At 43.0% G+C, this 18,027-nt stretch overlaps 1 protein-coding gene across 9 annotated transcripts in view; it reads right to left on the bottom strand.

The window, feature by feature from the left end:
* PDXDC1 (pyridoxal dependent decarboxylase domain containing 1) overlaps positions 1-17,725 on the bottom strand; it is a 55,686-nt gene extending 37,961 nt beyond the window's left edge. For 3 of the 9 annotated variants that reach the window (XR_014072943.1, XM_081556314.1, XM_081556315.1), the window contains exon 1: positions 16,809-17,016. Coding sequence is in view for 5 of the 9 variants with exons in the window: in XM_081556314.1 (XP_081412440.1) it covers positions 16,809-16,832 (24 nt within the window). In the remaining 4 variants the exon portion in view is untranslated. Of the gene's footprint in view, positions 1-14,842; positions 15,406-16,086; positions 16,193-16,403; positions 16,671-16,808; positions 17,017-17,286 lie in introns of those variants that run through there. The other 6 variants (XM_081556316.1, XM_081556319.1, XM_081556312.1 and 3 more) reach the window with 5 other exon arrangements.
* Positions 17,726-18,027: the final 302 nt, after the last annotated feature.

Genomic DNA, 18,027 nt, shown 5'->3' with positions numbered 1-18,027 from the left:
AAGTGCTTCTAAAACTTCTGGACACTTACACAAACTGGTAATAGTGACGTCTCCAAAGAATCAGAGGGAGTTTTTATCATTCATATCCTTTTGGGTTTTAGTACCAAGCATACATCTACCTCCCATTCAAAACACAGACGGAACTAAATTTTTTAAATTCTCACAGAATTAAAACATTCACTCTTTCTTCTTACATCTCCATGACAATTTTCAGGGAGACAGCCTTGCTGCCTTGACTCTCCATGTAGTATGAGTTGAGTCATAAACAATTATAGAAGCTCTCTTTTGTTCTCCTCTTAATCAAGTGTACTTCAAGTGCATTTATCTGCATTTGCTTCCTATTGTCTACTGTACCTAGTAATAGTTTATCTTATGTAGATGTACAGTGAGTATTACCTTTAGTATTGCATTACCTCCTTAAAATTGTGTTCTTTTTCTTAAAGAGATTCTACTGTTTACCAGTGTGAGAATACTGGAGTGGGTAGTCATTCCCTTCTCCAGGGGATTTTTCCCAACCCACGGATCAAACCTGCGTCTCCCACATTGCAGGTGGATTCCTTACCGTCTGAGGCACAAGGAAAGCCCCAGTGTAAGTATCAGAAAATGTTAATTCAAGAAGGGACCTTAGGGGTCTAGTCTAGGAATTGCCAACCTGCATTCTTTTGAGCCTTAAGACTCTTGGAAAGAACTTTAGGGAGAAGGGGCTCAGCAGCCACCTGGAGCTTCTAGCTCTGCTCCCCTTTAAGGAGACCAGCTCTGTTTTTAACAACAAGGTTTTGAGTCAAGTTTCCAAAAAAGGAAAAGTATAGCATGAAAGCCTCTGTTTCCAGTCTAACATTTTAATTATTTATAAAACTTACTTATTTTTGCCCGGACTGCATGGCAAGTGGGATCTTAGTTCCCCAATCAGGGATCGAACCAGTGCCCCCTGCAGTGGAAGCGCAGAGTCCTAACTACCGGAGCGCCAGGCCAGGGAAGTCCTGGTGTCACATTTCAGAGAGGAAACTAAGACTTAGAGAAGGACAGTGACTTCCCTAGGCTCATGGAACTAATAAAAGACGGAGAGCTGCCAGAACCCTGGTTTCCTGATCTGTTTCTAACTCTATTACATCACACTGATTCTACAAGGGGTTAAAAAAGAATCATGTAGCCACATCCAACCTGATTTTTACAAGATAGAAAAATCACTTAAAAAACAACAGGAGTTTCCAATAAAAATCACAATTTAAATGTAACCACAAGGTGGGTGAGAGAGCAATCTAAAAGGGTCTCCTTGTTCTTCCTTAACAATTTTGAGTAGGATGAGGAACCAGATAATGGTCAAAAGAAGTGATCTTGCTCCCCGGTCTGCTGGTCAAGGTCCTTACCACCCACACCTCCTGTGACACTCCAATCTCTGAGCATCTGAGCATCTGGCCAAATGCAAAGAAAAACAGTTTGCTTGATCAATTACTCGTCCCTGTTTCATGCTTATAACATCTGTCCTGTCTGAAATGTCCCTGTGCCTTTTATCTACCACTAACCGCCTGTTAAATCAGGATCCACTACTTTCAAGAAACTCTTATGGATAAAGTCACTTTTACATTTTCACATCCCCTCCTTGGAAGGAAGGTTATGGCCAACCTAGATAGCATATTTAAAAGCAGAGACATTACTTTGCCAACAAAAGTCCGTCTAGTCAAGGCTATGGTTTTTCCAGTGGTCATGTATGGATGTGCGAGTTGGACGGTGAAGAAAGCTGAGCGCCAAAGAATTGATGCTTTTGAACTGTGGTGTTGGAGAAGACTCTTGAGAGTCCCTTGGACTGCAAGGAGATCCAATCAATCCATCCTAAAAGAGATCAGTCCTGGGTGTTCACTGGAAGGACTGATGTTGAAGCTGAAACTCCAATACTTTGGCCACCTCAGGCGAAGAGTTGACTCATTGGAAAAGACCCTAATGCTGGGTAGGATTGGGGGCAGGAGGAGAAGGGGACGACAGAGGATGAGATGGTTAGATGGCATCACCGACTCGATGGACATGGGTTTGGGTGGACTCAGGGAGTTGGTGATGGACAGAGAGGCCTGGCGTGCTGCAATTCATGGGGTAGCAAAGAGTCGGACACGACTGAGCGACTGAACTGAACTGAACTAATGGTATCGATACCATTTTTTCCTAAATCAAACATCTGGACTCACTGCCTGACAAATGACTGTACTAATATTTATGGGGACAGCAGGATGGAAGGCTTGAACCCGGGGCCATTCTAACATGCAGCTGCCCAATTTCTCACATCCCTCACTGTGAACTGTGTTACAGGTGGTCTTCCCAGTACAGGTATTCTCCCCAGTAAGATCATATGCTTCTTGAAGGCAGCCATTCAGACTCCCACTGATTTTGCCTTCTCTAATAGGCCTAAAGGGCTTCCCTGGTGGCTCACTGGTAAAGAATCTGTCTGCAAGGCAGGAGATGCAGATTTTATCCCTAGGTCAGGAAGATTCCCCGGAGAAGGAAATGGCAACCCACTCCAGTATTCTTACCTGGAGAATCCCATGGACAGAGGAGCCTGGAGGGCTACAGTCCATGAGGTCGCAAGAGTCAGACACGACTGAGCAGCTAAACAACAACAGGCCTAAAATGTCTAAAGTCAGCTTGAGTCTTGGATTGCCGTATTGCCTCTGAAACCCCTCAGGAAGGCACAGCATATTGGATATCAACATATTGGCTCTAAGTTCAATACAGCTAACTTTTCCTATAAGATTGAACAGATTTTTCAGTTAAGAATAGACAAAGTAGTTGACTTAAGAAGCTGCTTCATATGATAATACTTATTTTTAAACATCAGAATCACATGCGATGATAAGACGCTGACACTGAAAGAGGCAGGAGGGAAGTGCAGCTTCATATTTCCCCATCTGAGTCTCTCTCTCTCTCTCAAGAGCACACACTTATTGAGTGGAAAGGCTGACATTTAAGTTGTTCTTGCTCCTACTCTCTTTTAGGGAGTGAAGTGGGGGCAGGGGGTGGGGTAGCGGATGGGTAAGGAAAATAGCACGTTTAGTTAAATGTGAATAGAATGTGACTCCCACGCTATAGACCCTCACGGGCTTGTTCTGTTAACAGGATAATCCAAAATATAAAATGTTACCCAGCTGCAGGATATCAGGCCTTAAGTCAAAGAATGCTCTATGAAAAATATTTATCAATTGGTTACTTAAAACTAAAAGCCATGCCTCCATACACTTCTACTGAGGATAGTGACTACTTTCTTCTTCATATTTCCCCACCTCAGTACCTGTTACAGTGCCAGACAAAGGACTTGTGTGATACATGTTATAAACAGTAGCAGGGCAACAGCTAGACACAAACCAAAATGAGCGAAGAATTAAGTTCAATAAAGATGTCCACCACTCAGTATTTAGAAGAAGACTGTTCTACACTACTCAGGGAAGAAAACAAAAGTATTCTATGCCAGGTTCCCGGGAAAAATCTCATATTTTTCAACCCTTAGCACCTAACACAGGGTCTGGCACAGAAAAAGGACTCGATGAGATTTGTGATCCTTAATTTACTGTGATCCCTCATTACTAACACTTACTGAATTGCTCACTGTATTCCAGGCATCATCTAATTAACACCTTTATATACATTGTTGTTGTTTATTCGCTAAGTCAGTTTGACTCTTTGTGACCCAATGAACTGCAGCATGCCAGGCTTTTGTGTACTTCACTATCTCCCAGAGTTTGCTCAAACTCATGTCCATTGAGTCAGTGATGTCATTCAACCATCTCATCCTCTGTCGTCCCCTTCTCCTGCCTTCAATCTTTCCCAGCATCAGGGTCTTTTCCAGTGAGTCAGCTCTTCGCATCAGGTGGCCAAAGTATTGGAGCTTCAGCATCAGTCCTTCCAATGAATATTCAGAGTTGATTTCCTTTAGGATTGACTAGTTTGATATCCTTGCAGTCCAAGGGACTCTCAAGAGTATTCTCCAGCACCACAATTCAGAAGCGTCAATTCTTCAGCACTCAGTCTTCTTTATGGTCCACATATGGTCCTGACATCCATATATGACTACTGGGAAAACCTTTTATCTTTGACTATAAACCTTCATTAGCAAAGGGTTGTCTTTGCTTTTCAATATGCTGTCTAGGTTTGTCATAGCTTTCCTTCCAAGGAGCAAGTATCTTTTAATTTCATGGCTGAAGTTACCACATGCAGTGATTTTGGAGCCCAAGAAATTAAAATCTATCACTCCTTCCACTTTTTCTCCATCGATTTGCCATGAAGTAATTACATACATTACTTCCTAGCTAACTCACAGGCACAAAGTTAGTAGGCTTTAGAGCCAGAATTTAAAACAAGGTCTGGGGATTTCCCTGGCAGTCCAGTGGTTAAGACTCCAAGCTTCCGATGCAGGAGGTGCAGATTTGATCCCTGGTCAGGGAACTAAGGTCCCACATGCCTTGAGGTGTGGCCAAAAAGAATAAATAAATAAATAAAATAAAACAAGGTCTGAATTACTATAGAACCAGTGTTGTTAACCACTACGCAATACTGCTCCTCAATTTCATCAAATAAGAAAACAAAGCAACTAACACTGAAAAAGCTCTTGTCTCAAAATCATAATTTGAGCTAAGTAAGGTCTCATTTTAAAGGTAATCCTTGTTTGATTGATGTTTTCACCTAGATAAATGTTAGTTTATCAGAAGACTCTCCCTATAGGTAAAATTTCTATTCTACAACAGCCTCAACTAGATGATCAGAAACTTACTACTCAAACCAGAGCATATTTAAGAGTCAAGGCAGTACTATTAATAATTAAGCCAGGACAACAGGTACAAACTGGGAGAGTCCTGGGCAAACCAGGATGTACAGTTACCCCAGCCTTCACTACAGTGTTTACTTCCTATCTTAAATCTTAAAGTATTCCACCTAGTGAAGGCCAGGCAAATGTTTGCAGTGCCGGCTGTTAATGAGTTATAAGGTAAAACCAAAGACAACATATAATTCAAGAGGAGTGTACTACACTGCAGGTACTGCCCATGGCACTTTCCTCAATGCTCAAGACCACACAGTATTGCTACAAGAGATATCTTTTCCCTCATTTAAATCTTGAGTACAGGGACCTGATTAAAAATTGGGGGCCAACTAGAAACAATTCCTGAGAAAAGGTCCCTTTATTAACAAAAAAGGCAACAGATTCTAACCACCCCTTTTCAAGTCAGTTGGCGTTTAGTCTGTTTCCCTTCCATCATCTTTTCTGCTGTCCTGAAGCAAGCCAACCCAGGCTGAACATGAACGTGGTATTTCAAGATGCTTTTCTAGGAAAGGGCCCTGCAGCCAACACACACTTCTGTGATGCACTCCTAGGGTCTCCACTCAACTGGGGTCCTTCAGGCCTCAAGAGGCTTGGAGCAATCATACTGTTTAAAAATAGAGCCCAAATGTGCAACAAAGGATATACAGAGTGTGTATATCCACTGGTTCACTTTCTAATTACAAAACCACCACATGTACACTAGAGAAAATTCAGATTCCATTATTAGACTGTTAGCCATTAGATTGCAAATTTGTAAATTATATTTCAGCTACGGCTGATTCTGTGTAATGAAGTGGATTCCATATTTTTGCTTCAATTATGTCTAACAGAGATGCATGGCATGGCTTAATGCAATTTCAAAGCTCCTAAGGAGAACCATTTAATTGCTCATATGGTAACTGTCAGAGAACTAGACAGCTCATTTTGTAAAACAAGCCCTGCCATTCACTCTTTTATAAGCATTTTTCAACAGTGACTTTTATACTAGTGCATTTCCATCACTTTCAGTGTGGGATATTAAAATATTCTGCCACTATCAAAAGAAGAAATACTATATATATGTAATGTTAAAATAGAACTAAAATTCTCACAACTTAATGTTAGAGGAAAAAAACTGAAAGTCAAATAAATGCAAGATAAAATAGTAAAGGAGGTCTGGAAGTAACTCTCAACTTTTCAAAGTTATAGGAAACTAAATTTATTTGGAAAATAAATTATTTGAATTAACGAAAACAAAAAAACTTTTGCCTTAGGCTGGAATTATATCAACTCACTTATGACGTAATACTCCTATTATTTGGAATATGTTATATTTATCATTTTATTCTATTTCATTTTTCTGAAAAACTGCTGGTCATGATCTGCTAAATTGACCTGACATCTCATATATAGGATGTAACCTGCAGTTTAGGGGATGGGGACTCACACCATTTTAATGGATGTCACTGAAAATTCATATCCAGTTATTAGTAACAGAATAAACAATCATTTGTTAATAGACAAATTTTATTAACTGAGAAGTTGTTTGTAATAAACTTTCAAAAATGGACACTACAGCAGAAGAAGAATAAAATCCCAGGGCCAAAGATTTGGGAACCACTGCTCTCCAGGGCTTCCCTGATGGCTCAAGACAGTAAAGAATCTGCCTGCAATGTGGGAGACATGGGTTCGATCCCTGGGTTGGGAAGATCCACTGGACAAGCGCATGGCAACCCACTCCAGTATTCTTGCCTGGAGAATCCCCATGGATAGAGGAGCCTGGTGGGCTACAGTCCATGGAGTTGCAAAGAGTCAGACATGACTGAGCAACTAAGCACAGCACAGCACAGCTCTACATACACTTAAATTTTTTCAGCTTTCAAGGTGCTTAATTGAGCCCTTGAACACATTTTCTTCAAATAAACCACCCCACCAAAGTGTGACCCAAAATTATATTATTCACTTTCACACGAAGGACAGAAATAAAGGACAGAAATGATACGGACTTAACAGAAGCAGAAGAATACACAGAAGAACTGTACAAAAAAGATCTTAATGACCCAGATAACCATGATGGTGTGATCGCTCACCTAGAACCAGATATCCTGGAGTCCAAAGTCAAGTGGGCCTTAGGAAGCATCACTACGAACAAAACTAGTGGAGGTGATGGAACTCCAGCTGAGCTGTTTCAAATCCTAAAAGATGATGCTGTGAAAGTGCTGCACTCAACATCCCAGCAAATTTGGAAAACTCAGCAATGGCCACAGGGCTTAAAGGTCAGTTTTCACTCCAATCCCAAAGAAAAGCAATGCCAAAGAATGTTCAAACTACCACACAACTACACTCATCTCACATGCTAACAAAGTAATGCTCAAAATTCTCCAAGCCAGGCTTCAACAGTATGTGAATCGTGAACTTCCAGATGTTCAAGCTGGATTTAGAAAAGGCAGAGGAACCAGAGATCAAATTGCCAACATCTGCTGGATCATCAAAAAAGTAAGACAGTTCCATAAGAACATCTATTCTGCCTTATTGACTATGCCAAAGCCTTTGACTGTGTTAATCACAACAAACTGTGGAAAATTCTTAAAAGAGATGGGAATACCAGATCACCTGACCTGCCTTCTGAGAAATCCGTATGCAATTGAAGAAGCAACAGTTAGAACTGGACATGGAACAACAGACTGGTTTCAAATTGGAAAAGGAGTACATCAGGGCGGTATATTGTCACCCTGCTTATTTAACTTATATGCAGAGTATATCATGCAAAATGCCAGGCTGGATGAAGCACAAGCTGGAATCAAGATTTCCAGGAGAAATATCAATAGCCTCAGATATGCAGATGACACCACCGTTATGGCAAAAAGCAAAGAAGAGCCTCTTAATGAAAGTGAAAGAGAAGAGTGAAAAAGTTGGCTTAAAACGCAACATTCAGAAAAGGAAGATCATGGCATGCGGTCCCATCACTTCATGACAAACAGATGGGGAAACAGTGGAAACAGTGACAGACTTTATTTTCTTGGGCTCCAAAATCACTGCAGATGGTGACTGCAGCCATGAAATTAAAAGATGTCTGCTCCCTGGAAGAAACACTATGACCAACCTAGATGGCATATTAAAAAGCAGAGGCATTACTTTGCCGACAAGGGTCTGCCTAGTCAAAGTTATGGTTTTTCCAGTGGTCATGTATGGATGTGAGAGTTGGACTATAAAGAAAGCTGAGCACCGAAGAATTGATGCTTTTGAACTGTGGTGTTGGAGGAGACTCTTGAGAGCCCCTTGGACTGCAAGGAGATCCAACCAATTCAGCCTAAAGGAAATCAGTCCTGAATATTCATTGGAAGGACTGATGCTGAAGCTGAAACTTCAATTCTTTGCCCACCTGATGTGAAGAACTGACTCATTTGAAAAGGCCCTGATGCTGGGAAAGATTGAGGGCAGGAGGAGAAGGGGATGACAGAGGATAAGATGGTTGGATGGCATCACCAACTCAATGGACATGAGTTTGAGTAAGCTCTAGGAGTTGGTGATGGACAGGGAGGCCTGGCGTGCTGCAGTCCATGGGGTCGCAAAGAATCAGACGTGACTGTGTGACTGAACTGAACTGATGTGACTATACACAACTGCCAAAGCTCAAACTGTGTGATTCAAGTGTGTGTTTTTATTGTATATAAATTGCTCCTTAATTTTTAAAAAAGGAGGGCAAATTGACTGAGTCGACTGAAAAGAAATATTCAGCAAATAACAATACAAGTGGTAAAGTGATGGGACAAAGTTCACAAACGGCATATGAATAACGGCTATTTTAAAAATGCTGAGCTAAACCTTTAAAAAGAAGCCATGCCCCCAAAAGGTAAAGTCTAAAATGTAATTTTAAAATATACAAATCATAACATTCATTAATAATAGAAGCATACAATACTGTAGTTTCAATCAACTTTTTTTCAGGGGAGGAATGTTCATTTGGGGGATTTCCAGAACTACTGACAGAAGAAAAACTGTGAGAAGTTCTTAAAGTCTGTGAGAACACCAGCTGATTGTACCAGATAGAAGGCCTTGATACTATCAAATGCTAGTTTCCAACATTTGCATTTGACATAAAAAAATCACTACACAGACATTACCACAACATTGTAAGTCAACTATGGTGGTGGTGGTTTAGCCACTCAGTCATGTCCAACTCTTGCAATCCCATGGACTGCAGCCCACCAGGCTCCTCTGTCCATGAAATTAAACAGGCAAGAAAACTGGAGTGGGTAGTCAATCCCTTCTCCAGGGGATCTTCTTGACCCAGGGATCAAACCTGGGTCTCATTCATTGCAGGCTGATTCTTTATTGCTGAGCCACCAGGGAAGCCCAAATCTACTATGCTTCAATTAAAAAAAAAACACAAAACGAATCATTACCTTTCTTTCAGTGATTAAGGCAATCAGATAAAGCTCTGAATTGATGTTTTGAACATTCCACCTATTCTTCAGCCTTCCACAGCTTTCTAAGCAGGTTTAATCCTGGACAGTGATAATCACGCAAGTATCAACTCTCCAAAAACCATACATTTTCCTCCCAGGTGAAAACATAAGAGATATAAACATCAAGAATGCCTGCTGTCTAGCACTAAACAAGCACCCCAAATACTACACATCTCTGAGAAGCAGAGTTTCTCAGCAGCAGCAGCTGCCCCACAAACACAGCTGTTCCTTACGGGTTAACCCTGAGAGAAGATGACAGGGACCCTCCAAGAGGACAGGGCACCTTGCAAACCTTTCTCACTGGGGCCTCAGTTTTTACATTTCTAAATACTTTTGTGTAGTTCCAACAGAAAAGAATTTAACTAAGAACCAGGTACTTTCGTCTGTTTGTCTTTTAAGAATTGGACACTCTTGGAAAATCTTTTATTTTTAACTATCATGGGCTCTATCCTTGAGTATGTGAGAACATGAAGACATCCTGTACTTACTGGCTCGTTAAGCAAAATATTTTAGTTGAAAAGGGATATACCAATGTTGCATAAGGTGTTAGTATGTAACCTTACAAATCCCTCAAGAAAAGAGGCAGAAAATAACAGACAGGAAGAAGAAGAGGCAAAAATATACAAATAAGAGGGAAAAAATCTGGTATCAGTAAGGATGAAACACAGTGAGTGACACCAGATCAAATCTGGCTTCAACAGATGTATGCAGAAGGAAAAAGGGCCATCAATTCACTGCCATAAGATACATGCTGGGCAGGCTTCCCTGGTGGTTCAATGGTAAAGAATCTCCCAGCTAATGCAGAAGACACCGTTTGATCCCTGGTCTGGGAAGATCCCACATGCCACAGAGCAACTAAGCCCATGAGCCACTGCTGAAGCCTGTGCATCAAGGGCCCGTGCTCTGCCATGACAGAAGCCACTGAGATAGGAAGCCCGCACAGCACAGCTAAAGAGCAGCCCCCTACCGGCGCAACTAGAGAAAAGCCCGCTCGGCAAGAAGACCCAGAACAGCCAAAAATAAATACGTAACTAAATAAAAAAAATTTTTTTTAAAGATACATGCTGGGAAGACCAGGGATCCAAAAATTTCAAAAACTGTATTCCAAGAGACTACTACCTTCTGGAGAATCAATTCACTTAGACATTTTATCATGAGTGCCAATAACTCCAAGGAAGGACAAATACCACAGCAAGCAAGCTCTAGTTCTAAAAAGTTTACTAGCTTATTTGGATCACACAGAATCACATACTTACTCTGGAACAAAAAAGAAAACTGTTGAAAGAGAAGGCATGCTATAGTCTCTGGAAAAAATAAGTCACTGAGACATGCTTCTTTAAGAAGGTGTTTCCTAGGACGTGGTGGGGGATCAATTCAGAAAGATAAAGATATCCATTGCCCTTATCAATACAATTATTTCCAAAACTGAATTGGAATTATGCAGAGTTAATGTTGTCAACCTTATCCTAATAAGAATTCTGAGGAAAGGAAACCATCAATTCTTGAAGCCTCTATGTATCTTTAGGCCTTTACTGAGTAAAACTGTTGACTCTGTGAATCTGCCAATATTCAGCTATTTCCAGGGGCCAAAACCAGCAGTTTCACAGGACTCCACCCAATACAATGTCCAGTCTAATAAGCAATTCAGTCTCACTAGGTCACTGAAAGTCTTACAGCAGCGACATGTTCAGTGGCACTGAGTTGCACCTTCAAACTGAAGACTTTATTTTGCTGTTTCTACTTTTTATGCATATAGCAAAAAGATCTTAGAAAAGTTTACTGCCCCTCAGTCATTTGAAACTCAATGCCTTTTCCACAGGCATTAGAAAAATTTTTTTTAAAAAGTAGATAGGGCCCCAGGCTGGACTCAAGAACTATCTAACATTAAGGCAGCTAAACACTTAACATTTGCCACCAAGGAAACAACAAAAACAAAAACTATTGTGATAATAACAGAAATTAAACAAATATTAAACTAAGAATAATATTATAGCCCTTAAATATTGTTTGGAGAGAATGGATTTGATTTAAGCTAGATAAATTAAATTTCTGAAAGGAAGTTTTGGATATTTTCAATGATTGGAGGCATATAAATATATATATCTTTTAATATCTAATTTAACTTCAAGAGACAAAATGGCTTCTTTTCTCTTAACTTATGTTCTACCAGCAGTAACACTGGAAGCTTCCCTGGTAAAGAATCTGCCTGCAATGAAGGAGACCCAGGTTCAATCCCTGGGTAAGGAAGATCCCCTGGAGAAGGAAATAGCAACCCACTCCAGTATTTTTGCCTGGAGAATTCCATGGACAGAGTCTGGCGGACTACAGTCCGTGGGACTGCAAAGAGTCAGACACAACTGAGTGACTAACACACACTTAAGCCGTAACATTAGGCACAAATATAAAGTAAAAAAATGCATTATATTTACATTTAGAACAAACGTAGAAAAGTCGTGATTCTGAACTAAGTATTCTACATAAAAAATCTCTTCCACATAAACTTTCCTGGTCACTCACTCGATGTCCTTTGTTTCTTAATTCCTGTGCTTCTTTTTATCCCTCTTTGCAATACAAAGTGCTTCCTGGATAAATCAGTTGGTAAAGAATCCACCTGCAACGCAGGAGACCCCGGTTTGATTCCTGGGTCGGGAAGATCCCCCGGAGAAGGGATAGGCTACTTACTCCAGGATTCTTGGGCTTCCCTTATGGCTCAGCTGGGTAAAGAATCTGCCTGCAATGCGGGAGACCTGGTTTCGATCCCTGGGTTGGGAAGATCCCCTAGAGAGGGGAAAGGCTACCCACTCCAGTATTCTGGCCTGGAGAATTCCATGGACTGTATAGTCCATGGGGTCGCAAAGAATCAGACATGACTGAGCGAACTTTCACTTGCTATACAAGACTTTGCCTAAACTTGTATGCCCCTTACTGTAACCTCTTCCAGAGATCATATCTTATGCATCTTGTGTCTCTCTCCGAACTCAGCACAGGGCTTTGACCGTAGATGACCAGCAATAAAAGACTTTAAGTCAAAGTAGGTTTCTGCTCTGGGTGAAAACAGATGACATTAAGCTTAAGCAACTGTTATCTATAATTATAACTCAAAATCCTAGATAAGGTGGAACACCCAGGCCTGGGGACCACCAATAGCTCTACTGTTAACTATTGCAGACCTTGAATAAATTGCATCTGAAATCTTGAATAAACCAAGAACCATAGATGTCATAAATGTTTAGGATAAGGAACTTTGTGCCATGTTTCCCTGACACCCAGCATTTAATAATCATTTACTGCCCTAGGCACCATGCACCTATATGCAAAACCCTCCAACACAATAATGCAGAGGTCACCTTTAAATGAACATTATAGGTGATCACCTCCTCATGGAAGTCTTCCTTTTCTCTGTAAGAGTGGGATCCACAAAGGCATATCACAGAAACTGCTCATTTCAAGTTTGGCTCATGGGGAGTTCTTTCTGTGAGCATTTAGGTAAAGAGCAGGGATAAAAATTCTGATAGTTCTTATCAGTAATGATCAGCAATGTTCCCACCATGCATCTCCTACTGCTCCTCATAAACCATGAGGTGGGAACAGAATTTTCCAAAATCAAGTCCAAGGGGTAGGGGACACTTAGCTCATGATGAGTACAACGATCAAAAATGGGCTTGGTAGTAATTATTTAGGTTAGAAACAGGCTCCAAGTTGCCTCTCTTAGAACCAAGAGTTAGATGTGAAATGAATCGCCAGTCCAGGTTCAATGCATGATACAGGGTGCTCGGGGCTGGTGCACTGGGATGACCCAGAGGGATGGGATGGGGAGGGAGGTGGAAGGGGGGTTCTGGAAGGGGAAAACATGTACACCCATGGTGGATTCATGTCAATGTATGGCAAAACAAATACAATATTGTAAAGTTAAAAAATAGAAAATAAACTAATTAAAAAAAAAAAAAAGAACCAAGAGTTAGATATACAATAAATAAATTGGCCCCGCTCTACACCACTGTCCAACAGAACTTTCTGTGGCGATAGAAACATGCTATTATCTGTGCTGCCCAGGACTATAGCTACAAACCACTTTGCAACTGCTGAACACTTGAAATGTGGCTCATGTGACTCAGGAACTGAATTTTAAACTTACTCAATTTTAATTAATTAGATTTAAATTTAAACAGCCAAATATAGCTGATGGACGGTGCAGCTCTAGATTCTCTAAGTCAGTGGTTCTCAACCAGAGGGGATCCTCTCACCCCCAGGGGACAACTGCCTCAATTTGAGATGTTTTTGGTTGTCACACTGTGGGGGAGGGGACGCTACTGGCATCTAGCGGGTGGAGGTCGGCGATGCAGCTAAACACCCTACAGTGCACAGGACGGCCCCCATGGCAGAGAATGACCCAGCCCAGCGTCAGGGGTGTCAAGGAGGAGACATCTGCTCTAAGTTTCCTCAGGCTGGAATTAAAGTAAATGCAAAACAAACTGCAATACACCTTGTCTAAACACAATACCCAGGAAGAATGAGATTTTTTTTTCCAAGCAACAGGAAAAGGTCTCGGCTGTTCTACAAGTTTAAAGTAGCAGGTTTTTACTAACAGGTGTATGTAGGTGTGCTGAATACCTCATTAAGATCTTCAGCATCAGTGTTATTACTGCCTGTGGCATTTTTTAAACTGAGATCAACATTTTACTTAAACATAAGTAAACACTGTGAGACTCGTTCCTTATGAGTTGGACATACAGTATAGACGGTTTGAGGCTCCTACTCTTCTAGTTTGAATTTCTTGCCCCTTGAATTACACTGGGCTTCCCTTGTGGCTCAGCTGGTAAAGAATCTGCCTGCAATGCGGGAGACCTGGGTTTGATCCTGGGTTGGGAAGGTCCCCTGGAGAAGGGAAAGGCTACCCACTCCAGTATTCTGGCCTGGAGAAATCCATGGACTGTACAGCCCATGGGGTTGCAAAGAGTTGGACACAACTAAGCGGCTTCCACTTTCACTTTAATTACCTATCTCTAGTTTTTCCGGACATCGATAATTTCGAATACAAAAAGACAACTAATATATTGTGAAGGAAAAATCAAGGCAAGGAAAAGGCTCTGTCATCACAGGTTTGCAGTCTGAATATTACTTAAAGGAAAAGCAAGGGTACAAAATTACATTTGGACCAAAGGAAATGTACTGAGTGATTCTATTAAACAATGATAGCACAGTACAGTGTAGAGTGAGAGAGATTACTTGAAATTTTAGAGGATGGGTATTAAATAACATTTTGGTTTCTGTAGCTAGTATTAATTATGCAGGGATCAGTTTAAATGGGATCATTCAGAACCGCTCAAAAAGTTCTTAAATTTATACATACTAGCAATGTAGAATTTAACACAGAATCATCTATTCCTCAAAGAAACCAGAATAATGGGCACAAGGCAATGTTTTACTTTGATGCAAACTATTTTTCAGAACACAAAATCCTCAACATTCATATTACAGCAATGCTTTTTCTTTTCTGCCCACTTAGCACCAAGAGAAATTGTTCATTACAAGGAAAGCCCTCTATCGCTTCAAGGAATATAAAAATAAGACACAGTACTAGTTCTGAAAAACTTACATTCAGAATTTCCACACTGGCCAAAGGCAGACACTTCCAGCCCACACATTCTGAATTCCTAAGAGATCACTGTAATTGTTGTGAATGCGCCAGGCTTAAGCATGCTGGAGTTTCAGTACCTCTTCAGATCTTCATTTGAAGAGTTTAGATCTTTTATCATCAATTAACACTTAGGGAGCAAACACTGCAATGTACGAATCAAATACCAAAAAAAGTAGTATGTAAAGCAGGATTCCAACCCACTCTTTCCTATATATGCCTGTAATGAACTATTCCTGGAGGAAAGAACACTCCAGTTCTTTCGGTTTCTAACTGAAATGACACAAAGCTGCTCCCATCTTCTTTATGAAATTGGAAAGGAAACAACACTGAGGGGACATTGCTAGCATCACTTTGTATTCAACCACTGGCATCTGTATTCAACTACTGGTCCACATATGCTGTAGACCCGGGGTTCTCCATCTTGGCACTAGATAATCTCTGGCATGGTGTCTGTCCCGTGCAATGTCACATGTTGGCAGAATCCCTGGCCTCTACTCACTAGCAGCCAGCAGCCCCTCCCTAATTCCTGGTTGTGACAACCAAAATATGTATCCAAACGTTGACCAAATATCCCCCAGGGTGGGGAAAACTGCCTGGTGGTTGAGAAACACTGATTTAGACTGAAACTCCAAAAAAGGTAGACACTGTGTTCATCAAAAGCCTGGGAAGACTTTGTTCCTAGCCAGAAACATTCACCACAGAGGCAGTGGAAGAAAAACATACTATCTTTGCCCTTTCTTGATTCCTTCCACCCAGTTTATGAGAAATAACCAACGTGTAGGCTAAATCACAGTGGGCACATGAAGACCTCAGGCTCAACTTGGAGTTAACTCCCTTCAACTAGCCAGTGACAAGTGAACAAATCTACAGCAGCTGCTGCATTGAAAAAAATAACCAAATATTTGCCAGGTCAAAATTAAAACAAAGCAGTCTTAAAACACCACCATCGCTCCTGAACCCCATATAACTGGAAAACCGGGTCTGGACAAGCAGACTCCCAAGCTTAGTAGACAGAAGGACTTCGGAGGCGGGCAGAAAGTCAAGGTCTGAAGGTAGGGATCCTTGAAGAAACCCAAGCTCTGGTTCTCGTTTACCCGCCCTAAATCCGGGACAATTAGAATCCATTTCACATGCCAGAGCGGTCAGCCAGGTACATCACGCTGCTGTTCCCCCAAGAGAAGACCAGAGGAAAACGCTCCTACCAGTGGATTTCCGACTGACCCCAGGGTCTCCCTTCGCCACAAAAAGGGGGAGGCAGAAAGTTGTGCTGCAGCAGCATCGCCCGAAACGAAAATCACCATCTGCAGAAGCCCCGCCCCTTTCTGGACCTCAGGGGTCTTTAAACTACTGCATCAGAATCACGTGGGGACCTTGTTTAACCCACAAATCCCAGTCCCGCCCCCCTGAGGTTCGGACTTCGGGGCTGAAAATCTGGATTTTTTTTTTTTTTTTACCAAGGGCCCCAGGTGACTCCAAGGTACGCTAAAGAAGACAAACTCGGATACCGCAGACAACCTACAGGTTTGCAGTTGGCTCCGAAACAACTGGGGCTTCATTCCAGGCGCTTCTGGGGCCGCAGATTGCTGGCTCTGTCATTCAGGAGGGCGAGCCGAGCGGAGGCAGGCCCCAAGGTCGGCCCCTAGGCCCCCGACTGGGCTCCGAGTCGCTCGCAGCCCCGGACAGAACCCGGCCTCGAAGACCCCTCTCGGTCCACGGGGACCCTAGAGACCCCCGGGCCCCGTGACGTGACCAGGCCCCAGCCGGGAGGGCCGAGACGGACGCCCTCGCACCCAGGCCTCCGTAGGCGGGCCCGTTAGCTCCCGGCCCCCTCCTGGGTCACAATGGCAGCTCCCGAGCGGCAAACAGTCGCCCCGGAGGAAGGCGGTCTCGGGCCGCCGCGCCGCGTCCACCCCAAGCTACGGACCTTCTTCTCCAGGGACGCGTCCATGGCTGAGGCGCCCGGTGGAGCCCGAAGGAGGCCCGGCAGTCCCAGGCGCTACTTCCGCCTCCCGCGCCCCGCCGCCGTTTCCACGCTGGCAACGCTGACGTCCAGCGCGCCCGCGGCGGGCAGGGCCGAAATGAGGTGGAGCTGCCCCGCAGCGCCGCCGGGAGGGGAATACGGGTCTCGGGGTGGGGGGCGGTGAAGAGGGGCGGGGCCTGCGTGGGGGCGGTGCGCGGCGCGGAGGGGCGGGGCCTGCGTGGGGCGGGGCCTGCGTGGGGGCGGGGCCCTCCAGGCTTCCGTTTCTGGCGGTCACGCCGGCTAGCCCCAAAGGTCCCAGGTGAGAGACGGTGACGCCGTTCCAAACGCTCCTCAAAAAGCCTGTCGCGGGCTTCAGGATAGAACTGTGATAATTACAAGATGTCAGTGATGTAGTAAAATGCTGGAGATGCTAGTAACTCACCGGCACTTCCGGGCTTAGTCTTCGAGGCTCCCCCACTATCAGCATCCCTCAGGAATGGAACAGGCCATTCACCACAGATGGGCGCAGCATCCGCGGTTTCCTAGGCGCTAAGGACTTCTACGGGTTTCAAGTATCGGGCTCCATCGAGCGTGCCGGCTGCTCTGAAAAGACGCAGGTCGGAGCTGAGGAATTTGTCTCAGATCTTGCCGCAGAATTTTAGATGGGAACGACTTTTGAGACAACCGGCACAGTCTCTTTCTTCATGTCGGGCCACAATTATGACTTGTTAGGTAATAATGATAATAATAGATCAGCGGCTGCTCTTCCTTTTTATGGTACATCAGCCCTGTGATGTAGAGATCATCATTATCCCCGTTTCACAGTGCCAGTCTAGGTAGGATCCCAGCGCCTGTATGCTACACGTTCTGCCTCTGTAACCGCTTCCACCCCGGCTGTATAATCATAAGGTGTTTCCAGGGAATGAGGGAGGACGTAAATGTCCTTCTTTTTCCCTCTAAACGAGAGAAACTGAAATGAACTAGTCTATCGTTGTTGCAGTCCGTAAAACAATTCACTACGAGAACACCGATGACATTACGACCGCAGAAACATTCATTTTTTTCTCGTTTTGTGTACCTCTTCTGCAACATGTGTAAATGACTGGGTCGCATTTCAGTGCAGTAATTACATTGTTTGAGCTCTCTAACTTGTATTAGATAAATTGCCCAGTTATGTTAATTA

The sequence above is a fragment of the Giraffa tippelskirchi genome, chromosome 13 (assembly GCF_054371585.1).
Source record: "Giraffa tippelskirchi isolate mGirTip1 chromosome 13, T2T-mGirTip1v1.2.pri, whole genome shotgun sequence".
NCBI lineage: Eukaryota > Metazoa > Chordata > Mammalia > Artiodactyla > Giraffidae > Giraffa > Giraffa tippelskirchi.
The sequence above is the reverse complement of the archived record's forward strand: the minus strand, read 5'-3'. Positions and strand labels throughout refer to the sequence as shown.